This window comes from Leptonychotes weddellii, chromosome 11 (genome assembly GCF_054177405.1).
Source record: "Leptonychotes weddellii isolate Sample4059 chromosome 11, ASM5417740v2, whole genome shotgun sequence".
Taxonomy (NCBI): domain Eukaryota; kingdom Metazoa; phylum Chordata; class Mammalia; order Carnivora; family Phocidae; genus Leptonychotes; species Leptonychotes weddellii.
This window is the reverse complement of record NC_138379.1, coordinates 44,469,991-44,480,351: the sequence shown is the minus strand read 5'-3', so window position 1 is coordinate 44,480,351 and position 10,361 is coordinate 44,469,991. Positions and strand designations below refer to the sequence as shown.

The window sequence follows — 10,361 nt, the reverse complement described above, 5'->3', positions numbered from 1 at the left end:
AAGAAAGTTGTTCAGGTGATTGACCTTGATGTTCAATTTGGGTAGGAAAAGAATGGCTTTGTGACAATGGAGGACTGGGAGATAATAAAGGGCTCAAACATCTCTAAAGGCAAGGAGCTGGAGGAGAATGAAGTTGTGCAGGAGGCAGAAGGATAAAGATAAGAAGTTGTGGTTACAAGCGGGATGGAACTTAAGGAAATTTTTCACAGGTGGAGCAATTGTGAATAATCACTAGGGTTAGAGTTTGGTCATACTAATTGGATGGCTTCACCAACTGAGAGAACATAGTCAAGAGGTTGGTAGATGATGGCCATAAGAATTGTATGGCTCATTTGCATGATGCCAAAGAAGGAGAAATTTAACCTGCATAGAAAGAGGAAGAGAAATGGTACAGATGTGTATGGGAGTCATGCTAAAGCTAATACCGTTGCCCATCTATTGGGACAGCTATAGGGAAGGAGGAGGGACCCTCGTGCAGAGCTTGATCTCAGTTAAAGCTGGAGATAGATAGAGTGTGTAAAGAATATAGAGAAGCTTATTAACCATGGAGTGAATTACAAGAGGTACCATGGGAAGTTTGGGAAGGAGAGGTGCAATTATGAATGGGGAAAGGAGCCGTGGAGCCATTTGGAGGTGAGGTTTCTCACTTTCCCTCACCCCTCTATCCAATCTATCAGCAAGTCCTATAGACTGTCTTCTAAATATTTTTTGGTGCAATTTCTTTATTTTTTAATTTAAATTCAGTTAATTAACATATAGTGTATTATTAGTTTCAGAGGTAGAGTTCAGTGATTCATATACATTCATTGTATATAACACCCAGTGCTCATTATATCACGTGCCCTCCTTAATACCCATCACCCAGTTACCCCATCCTCCCACCCCCCACCCTCCACAACCCTCAGTTTGTTGCCTATGGTTAAGAGTCTCTTAAGGTTTGTCTCCCTCTCTGATTACGTCTTCTAAATATTTTTAATGTGCCTTTTTCTCTTCATCTCCATTGCCACCCAGTGCCCAGGCCTATGTGGTTTACCACCTGGGCCACAGTGCCAACCTCCTCAGTGGTCTCCTCGCATCCACTGTGGCCTCCTTTCACTCAGTATCCTCTCTGCCACAGTCAGAGTAATCTCTAAAATGCAAACCTCAGCATGCCATGCCCATGTCTAAAATCCCTTAGTAGGTCTTCATTGCCTCAAATACAGACAAAATCCATGCTTCTCAGCCTGACATGAGCTGACAAGTCCCTGCCTCCTTCTCCAACCTCATCTCCCACCAGCCTCTCATTCAGCCCTCCTAAGTAACTGTGGTTCCCAATCCTGGCTATTTCATCTACTCTGGCTTTTTTTTGCTCAGGTCGCTTCCTCTGCCTATAATGTTCCTGGCATGGTAGTGCATAGTAGGTAGTGAATATATATTTGCTAAAGGACTTCCATACATTCTACTCATCTTTTAAAATTCAGATTAAGTGTTATGTGTGAAGCCTTTCCTAACTCCTCCATCCCAGGTATTGCTGATTCAACTTTCCTTGGTATATAGGCTCTTCCACCTTAATATCTATCTCACTTTATTGCATTTATGTAATGCCTTGTCTGGGGTCCCCTCTTGACTCTAATGTAGAGTTGGAGATTCTTGAGGGCAGGGATTGTGTGATTCATTGAATGACCTATTGTTCTGCACCTAGGAGGTGCTGAGTGGATGAAAGAAGCATGAGTGGGACCTTTTCTGGGAGTTCCTTGGAAACAAACTAGAGGCTTCCCTGTAACAGAGCAGGTAGGGAAGAGAAGAAAGAAGAGACTTAAATTTCCTCTTTCGATAGGAGGAAGTTAATCTTGAGTACCAGAGTTGCTGGATAACTGTTTAGACACCTCCAAACTCTCTGGCATGATGCAGTGATGGCCCCAGATGTAGCACATTGACTGAATAAGGCCCAGACCTGAGACTCTGGCCTTATCCCCACCTCTCAGACTGAAGGAGGAACACCCAGCCCTATGATAATCATCTAGACTTCAGGGATGAAGGGGAAAGCTCAAGATACTTCTTGGGAGTGGACCCCACAGCTCTGGTGCTTCACCCCTAACCTCTATCCCCAGCCATAGCCAACCTCAAGCCCTGGGTGCATCCTGATCTAAGAAGCCCAGATTCATCTTCTGTCCTCCCTCCCAGCCACTGAGGCTGGTGAAGGAACCTTAGGCAGTTCTCCTGGTCCAGTGGGACCTGGTGCCTGTCAGAAACCACTCTATGGCCTGGCCTCCCAGTACAAAGCCCTGTGTGGCAGTTGGAGCTTGTCAGTCTACTCTTCTACCCACCAAATTCCCACAAAGCAAGGGGCCACCAGGTCAGGAGGGGTTGGCCTTAAACCAGATGAGGCCGTGGTCCAGAGTGTGAGTCTACTGGGAATTTTCCCCTCAGCCCTTCCCTCCCTTGCTTCCCACAGCCTCATTTGAACTTGACAGCCCCCAAAGAGATATTACTAGCTTCTCAATTCAAAGAAAGAAATGAGATTGTTCCAAAACCAGGGCCCCTTGAGTCCAGCAAAGAAGCACCCTGGCTTTATTGTGAGGAAAACAGGGAGAAGGAGCTGGGCCAGACTCATCTCAAGAGACCTCCTCTCAATGATTGCAACCCAGGATGCTCCCCACTTTCTGGGGCTGGGGAAGGGTCTTGGCTGTGCTCAGTTTCTCTGCATCACTGTAGCAGTACAGATCGGAGCCATGGATGAGGTACAAGCCAGGACCATTGGCAGAACATGAATGGGGGCCGAGGGACTTCTCCACACACAGGGCCCCGTCAACCTTCTCATGGGGCCAAGGAAGCTCTGTCCACGTGGCTTGAGGTCCTAACTTCAGGTCCAACCACCACAGCTTCCGTCCTGGAAAGAAGGCACCAGACAAAACATAGCTTCCACATCATGGGATCCTCGCCTTACCCTTCCCCAAGCCCTGACGGGGATCTATGCCATGGAGAAGTACCAGAACAAGCCACCATGCAGTATCCAGATGCCCCTCACCTGCCATAATGTGGAGCCGAGAAGTCCCAGGACAAGTAAAGGCTGCATCCACAGCCTCAAGGTTGATCCCATGAGGGCTCCCAAATTCCTTCTCCAGCCTCTTTGGATAACCATCTACTAGAGTATAGCCTCCCTTTGTCAGGAAGATATATACCTGAGTGCCCTGGAGGACAAAGGACGTTAATCAGCATAGAGCTGGATACGCTCCCAGTCCCCATTTCAAGCCTCTCTCCCAACACATACCTGGATTAGGTAGACTTTATCGTCCCAGGAAAAGGCAGCATCCACTGTTGAAGGACCCTGGGGCCACTGATGGACAATGGGCCATCTGTGCCACCCATCCCGGCTAGTGTCCAGACGCCAGTAGTGGGACCCTGTGGGGTATCAGAGGTACCTCTAGTGCTGATGGGATAGGCAAGTAACAGGTGCAGGGATAGGTCCTGAGAGGGAGGACAGAATACATCCAGAGGCCAAGAGGGAAGAGGCCAGGTGAGAGGAGACAGAGCAGGACTTGATCAGCAAAGTTGGGCCTGGTGACCTGATTGGAGCTGGAGTCACTAGGGCCTGACAGAAGGGCAAGCATGGAGAACAGTGGCTAAGGTGCCAAGTGAGGCCAATGTCATGGGGTTTGGCAGTGGCTCCCTATGCATCTCAGACATCCATGTACAGAGATACTATAGACAATGAGGGACAGTGACCAAAAATTAAAAGAGAAGCACCACAGCATGCTCCCACCAAGTGTTCTCATTCTGGCTGTGTTCTCTAATCCCTTGAGGTGGCAGGAGAATGAGGGAGTAGCCAGACATGCCCTAATTTTCTTCTCCCCTTCTCATAACAATTTATTAATGGAATTGTCTAAGTTCCCATTTACCTTTCCTTCCTTAACCACTTCACTTATACTTGTTTCCTCCTCCATTGAAACTGTACTTTTCAAGGTCGTCAGTGTCCTCCAACTTGCAAATCTAATCGTCACTTCTCTGTCTCCATCCTGCTCCACCTCTCAGTAGCATTTGACTGCTCACGACTCTCTTCTTGAAATATCTTTTTTTGGATCTTGGCTTCTGTGATACCATCCTCTTCCAGTGTTCCTCTTATTTTTTTACTATCCTTCTCTTTAGCCTGGTATCTTATATTGGAATCCTCTAGTTTGGGCCTCTTCACTACCTACACTCACTTTTTTGGTGATTTCACCTAGTCTAGGGCTTTAAATACCATCTATATGCTGATGACTTTGGATCTGTTCTTTTCAGCTTTCAGGGACCTCTCCTTTGGGCATCAGGCTCAAACTTAACTGCCTACCCAATATGTCCATTTGGGGCCATTAGGCACCAAAACCCTACAATGTCCAAGCTGATGTCTGCTCCCTGCCAAACATACATACACACACACACACACACACACACACACACACACACACACCTACTCTTTCCCTAATCTTTCCCAATTTTAGAAAAAGGAACCACCAGTCACCCAGTTGCCTAGTCCCAAAAAGCTAAGTCATTCTTTTTTTTTTTTTTAAGATTTTATTTATTCATTTGAGAGAGAATGAGATAGAGAGAGCACATGAGAGGGGGGAGGGTCAGAGGCAGAAGCAGGCTCTCTGCTGAGCAGGGAGCCCGATGCGGGACTCGATCCCGGGACTCCAGGATCATGACCTGAGCTGAAGGCAGTCGCTTAACCAACTGAGCCACCCAGGCGCCCTAAATCTTTTTTTTTTTTAAAGATTTTATTTATTTATGTATTTGAGAGAGAGAATGAGATAGAGAGAGCATGAGAGGGGGGAGGGTCGGAGGGAGAAGCAGACCCCCTGCTGAGCAGGGAGCCCGATGCGGGACTCGATCCCGGGACTCCAGGATCATGACCTGAGCCGAAGGCAGTCGCTTAACCAACTGAGCCACCCAGGCGCCCCAAAGCTAAGTCATTCTTAAGACCTCTCTTTTTCGTTCCCCACTCCAACCAATATTCAATCCATTGGTTAATGCTGTCACCTCGACCTCGATCTCCAAGATGACTCCTCACCACCTCTGTTTGCTTTAATCCTAGTCCAAGCTGTCATTGCCTCTAAGCCAGACAACTGCAAGAACTGCTATACTTACTGGATGCCCTGCTTACACCATTGTATCTCTTATGACTTGTGTGCTCCAGGATGATCTTTAAAAAATAAGTGAGAACATATCACAGCCCTGCTCAAGACCCCCTCCTGGCTTTCTTTCATAGCTGAAAATCCTTACCAGGCATATGTAATCTGGCCCCTGTCTCCCTTTTTCAAGCCACTCACCTGCTCTTTCATTGTTCTCTAGCCACTCTGGCCTTCTTTCCTGATTCCTCAAAGTATTTGCTATCCATCCTCTCTAAAATGCTTTTCCCCTAGTGCTTTATGTACCTAATGCTTTAAAAAAAAAGTTTTTATTTAAATTCAGTTTAGTTAATGTACATTGTGTTATTAGTTTCAGGGGTAGAATTTAGTGATTCATCAGTTGCATACAACACTCAGTGCTCATTACATCAAGTGCCCTCCTTAATGCCCATCACCCAGGTATTCTATCCCCCTCATCCCCCTCCCCTCCAGCAACCCTCAGTTTGTTTCCTATAGTTAAGAGTCTCTTGGGACACCTGGGTGGCTCAGTCAGTTAAGCATCTGCCTTCAGCTCAAGTCATGATCCCAGAGTCCTGGGATCAAGTCCCTCATCGGGCTCCTTGCTCAGCAGGGAGCCTGCTTCTTGCTCTTGTGCTTCCCCCTGCTTGTGCTCTCTCTCTCTGACAAATAAATAAATAAAATCTCAAATTGCTTGCCTCCAAAAAAAAAAAAAAAAAGAGAGTCTCTTATGGTTTGCCTCCCTCTCTGATTTCATCTTATTTACCTAATGCCTTTTTATTACTGAAATCTCAGCTCAAAAAGCATCTCTTCAAAGAAGGGGCCCCTCACTTTCCTCAACTCTATCCCATTATCTTGTCTTAATTTCTTCACAGCTTTTTTTGACACCTAACATTTTTTATTTTATATTTCAAAACATCAACAATTTTTAAAATCCATTTATACCAGCTCCAAATGGTATTTGAGGATAAGAAACATCCTGATGTTCCCAGAACACTTCACAACTACCTAAAAGTATCTCTTCTTTCTCTTTCTTTTTTTTTTTTTTGAGACGTTTCATTTTTTACTCACACATTTAAAAGCAATAAGAAATATTTTAAAATATCTCAGTGCAGATACATTTTCGACTTCAAATCACCTTACTGCGTTCACATCAGCCTCCCAACTCTTCTTTCTCTTTCTTATTGTCCTCTCTCCCTCTATCAGGCTCTATGAGGGCATGTCTGCCATTGTTGGCTACTGTATCCCAGTGCTTAGAACTACGCCCAGTGCTTCTCAGGTGCTCAATAAATATTTGTTGCATAAATAGCTGATGTTCTCACTATAGCCACAAGTTCCCTTTATAGCTGTTTACTGGGCATATCATAGTGACCACATATCCACCTTCACCTCCTCTTGAAACTACCCCTATTTTGAGAATGAGCTGTGGTGCTCTTTGTGCAGAGAAAATAAGTGATGAACCCCTGATGCATCACCAGGTAAGGCACAGACTGACCAGTAACCACTTCAATGTGGTGTAGAATAAAAATATGGGCTGGGTCAGTCAGATTTCCTCTCTGGCAACCCGACTAGGAAAAGAGAGCAACAGAGGCAGTTCCCAGTTGGACCTGAGGCTGAAAGATCATGAATAGGAGAAGGGAGAGGGCATGATGGGCCTTGTGCAAGCCAACATTGGGAAAAAGCAGAAAGAATGGGTAAGAAGCTAGGAGGCAGAGAAAAGAGAAAGATATATCAGAGAAGGGAGAGGACCAGCCCTATGCTGAGTAGCTGGGTCACAGTAGTGTTGTCACCAAGGTGGTGAGTTCTCCCCTCAGCGGGGGATTTTTAACGTAACAGGGTTCTCTCATCAGCTAGGAAACATACCTAATACTTTTGATTTAGGAGTTCAGCTGCATTCTATTCCTGGCCACATGGCCTGGAGGTTCTGTGATCTCTCCATGGCTGGGTATTCTCTCTACATCTTTATGTGGTCCCTGTGGCCCTGTTTTCTCAGTATCTACCTACCTACCTACCTACCTCTCTCTGTGTCTCACTTTTTCTGTCTGTCCTCCCAATGGTCCCATGCTCTCACCATAGCTGCATGTTCTGATAATTATGTGTTCTTACTATGGCATATATTCTCAGTGTAAGTCTATATTTTCGCTGCAGGTATGTGTTTCATCATGGATGAATGTTCTCATGACAACATGCATTCCTGTTGTAGGGATATACTCTCCTCATGACTGTGTCTTTTTATTATAGCTTGGTAGTTATATCTGATCAGATTTGTCCAGGGGTTAGGAGCAAAAAAGGATTTTCACTGTTCTATGTTCTCACCACTATTTTACATTTGTATCTGATCATACATATGTCTTAGGCTGAGTATTGTTTACTCCTTCTCTTGGAGCTATTCTCAAGGGTGGATCAAGACTCATCACTATCTGCCTGACTAACACCAGAACATCCCTAGGTATGGCTTTTACCAATTAATGCCACAGGTCTGGAGAGGGGTATCTCTCTGGTCACTGAGAGTGAAAATGTCCTCAGGCCAGCAAATCTATCTCCTAAAGGTCTAAGGGACCCAAAATTTCTTGGCTGGTTCTCAGCAATAGGAACATCTCATCCCCAGGTAATGCTGTGCCCAGAAGCCTGAGCTAAGAACGAAGAGGCACTTGGAAAAAGATGGAGCTCCTAAGGGGAGCTAGAGGACCTGGCAAGACATGCAAGAGCAAAGGGAATATGAGGAGTCCTAGGGACATAAAGAGGGCACAGACCCAAGAGTAGACAGTACTGTGAGGTAAACAGGTAGATGAAATTAGAGGCCTGGGCAATGAGAGACAAAGTTGAACAATATGCATCAGAGGAGATGAGGGATAAAAAACTGCATGCCGAGGATGCTAAGGATGGGATTCAAGGGGACAAAATGAGGCATGCAGTGATGAAAATGGAGGAAGTCTATCAGCGATGGGGGACACATGGAAGAGACAGGAGGGATGGAGGGCAGAAGTGGGGGCGTCAGGAGGCATCTCTCACCACTGAAGGCATATGTGGCACCATGGCTGTCAGTCAGCAGTGCAGACAAGGCTAGATATGGGCTACAGCGCATATCCCCACGGCCATGATGGGTGTCATTCCCATGGCCCGTCCCATTCCTGTGTCCATGGCCTGGGGAGAGAAATAGGTGAGGGGGAACACAGAGGGAGGCCAGAGGTCAGAATGAAGTCCGAGGTGGGAGAGACGGCTAGGGTTAGTGGGGCTGTAGACTTCTTCCATAGCAGGACAACTGGGACGGTCCAGAATGGAGACTGGGCTAGGGCAAGGGCCAAGTGCTATACCACAGAATTAAGGTAGGAGCTAGGGTATGTGGGGTCTGCAAACTCAGGGAAGGTAGATGAATTCCAGCAGATTTCAGGGGCCGGGGCTTTCTCACCTCTGCCAGGGCAGGGTATGAAGTAGTCTCGAACATCCAGAGGGTACTTGGGAAGCACCTCTCCCGTGATGGGGTGGAAGCGCAGGAACTGGTTACCCCGGAAGCAGTAGTAGTGGCTGAGCCACTGCAGGGCAGAGGAGCATTCCCCAACAGCTGGCCAAGAGCGCTCCTTTTTGGTTCCCGTAGCCAAGTCCCAGAACCACGTTTGGTTACCTTTGTCCAGTCAATCAACAAACATTCAGTGAGGCCAGGCTATGCCCTCCCTTATGCTAGCATTGGGCCCCATAATGGGCCAGATATGGTCCTGGCCCCATGGAACTCACAGCCCAGTAGGGAAACAGTTGAAGAGAGTGATCATATAATAAAATTCAGCAGGAAAATGCATATGATTGGCTCAGCAAGTGCAGTGAGGAGAGACAGGGAAAGGTTTCCAGAGGTGACAGTTAAACTAATACCTGAAGCAGGAATCACAAGGCAGAGAAGAGGAGGAGATGGAACTCTGAAGGAGGAGAGGAAAGTCTGAAGCTTGAAGCAAATGAGGTGTACAGGGAACAGCATCGAGTCTCTGGAACTTCATACTCAAGGTAAAGGCATGATGAGTGTCAAGGCTGGAGGGTCAGTAGGAACTTGGTCATGGAGAACCTTGTACATAAGACTAAGGAACATAGACTTATCCTAAGGACCATGGGGAACAGTGAAGAACTTTTAGCAGAATTACACCCAGCTACCTCACCCAGGGTGACTTCCTCTCCTTTCCCTGTTTGACCTCTGGACCATAACCAGCTTCCCTATTTCTTCCCTTCCTTGGGAAGCCACATGGTGCTCCAACACCACCACCATCCCTGCCACGACCTCAATCACCACCAACCCAGCATCACTCCAGGCTCTCTTATTCCAGCCTGCGCTGACCTTTGAAGAAGAGGACACCCTCTGCTTTGCATTCCCCACGGTGACATTCCACAGCTGCATCCACCGGTGATGGGATTCCAGGAAACTCTTCTTGGAGCAACTTCAGATAGCCTTTCTCCTTCTCAGGAGGATACACCCAGATTTTGTCTCCCTGCATACAAGTTACTCTATTTTTAACTGTGGACCCCACATACTGCCACCTGCATTCACACATAACATCTTTGATCTATTGCGTTTATACAGTATCCTCCCCCCCACCCCACCCCGCGGCCCTACACGCTTTCAATCCACCTGTGGACGACAATGTGCTGCCCCTTGTACAAACACACACTCTTAGTTTGTGCAAAACCTGCCACTGTTGCTATAGCACATGCACACATCTGACCACTCCCGTGACACACTTATCTGTAATACCGTTAGTCTTGGCAAACACATCCACAAATAGTCATCCTGCAATCATCCATCCATTCATATATTCATTTGTTCGTCTATTTATTCATCCATTCACTCAAGAAACAGTTGCTGAGTGACTACTATATGCCAGATATTTGAAAGGCACTGGAGATAAAGGGATGACAAGACTGTCTCTGCCTTCAAGGAGTTCACTATAGAAAAGCAGAAAGGTTCCTACAATCCTAGCCATGCAACCACCAAAGTGGAAACATGTGAAGTGCATTGGGAATATAAGGGGAGTGCTTAAGCCTACACAGAGAATTCCTGGAAGGCTTCACAGAGGAGGAAGCACTGGGGCCAAGAGTTGAAAACTGAGTAGGAATTCAGTGGGACAATTGTGGAAAGGGTGTTACCAGCAGAGGGAGCAGCAGGTGCAGAGCATGCTCAGAGAATTACAGGTAGTCTCCTGTAGGTGGCACACAGTGAATGTGCTGGGGGAGGAGATAAGACTGGAAAGACAACCAAAGGCCAGATCTCAAGACCCACGC

At 46.7% G+C, this 10,361-nt stretch overlaps 1 protein-coding gene across 1 annotated transcript in view; it reads right to left on the bottom strand.

Annotated features, from left to right (window-relative positions):
- Positions 1–2,501: 2,501 nt before the first annotated feature.
- The window catches only part of HPX (hemopexin), an 8,896-nt gene continuing 1,036 nt past the window's right edge, over positions 2,502–10,361 (bottom strand). The window contains exons 4-9 of the mRNA XM_081799433.1: positions 9,421–9,639; positions 8,512–8,724; positions 8,115–8,246; positions 3,251–3,381; positions 3,008–3,170; positions 2,502–2,869 (exon numbers count right to left, since the gene is read on the bottom strand). Of these exons, the coding sequence (XP_081655559.1) occupies positions 2,610–2,869; positions 3,008–3,170; positions 3,251–3,381; positions 8,115–8,246; positions 8,512–8,724; positions 9,421–9,639 (1,118 nt within the window). The 3' untranslated portion in view covers positions 2,502–2,609. The remainder of the gene's footprint in view (positions 2,870–3,007; positions 3,171–3,250; positions 3,382–8,114; positions 8,247–8,511; positions 8,725–9,420; positions 9,640–10,361) is intronic.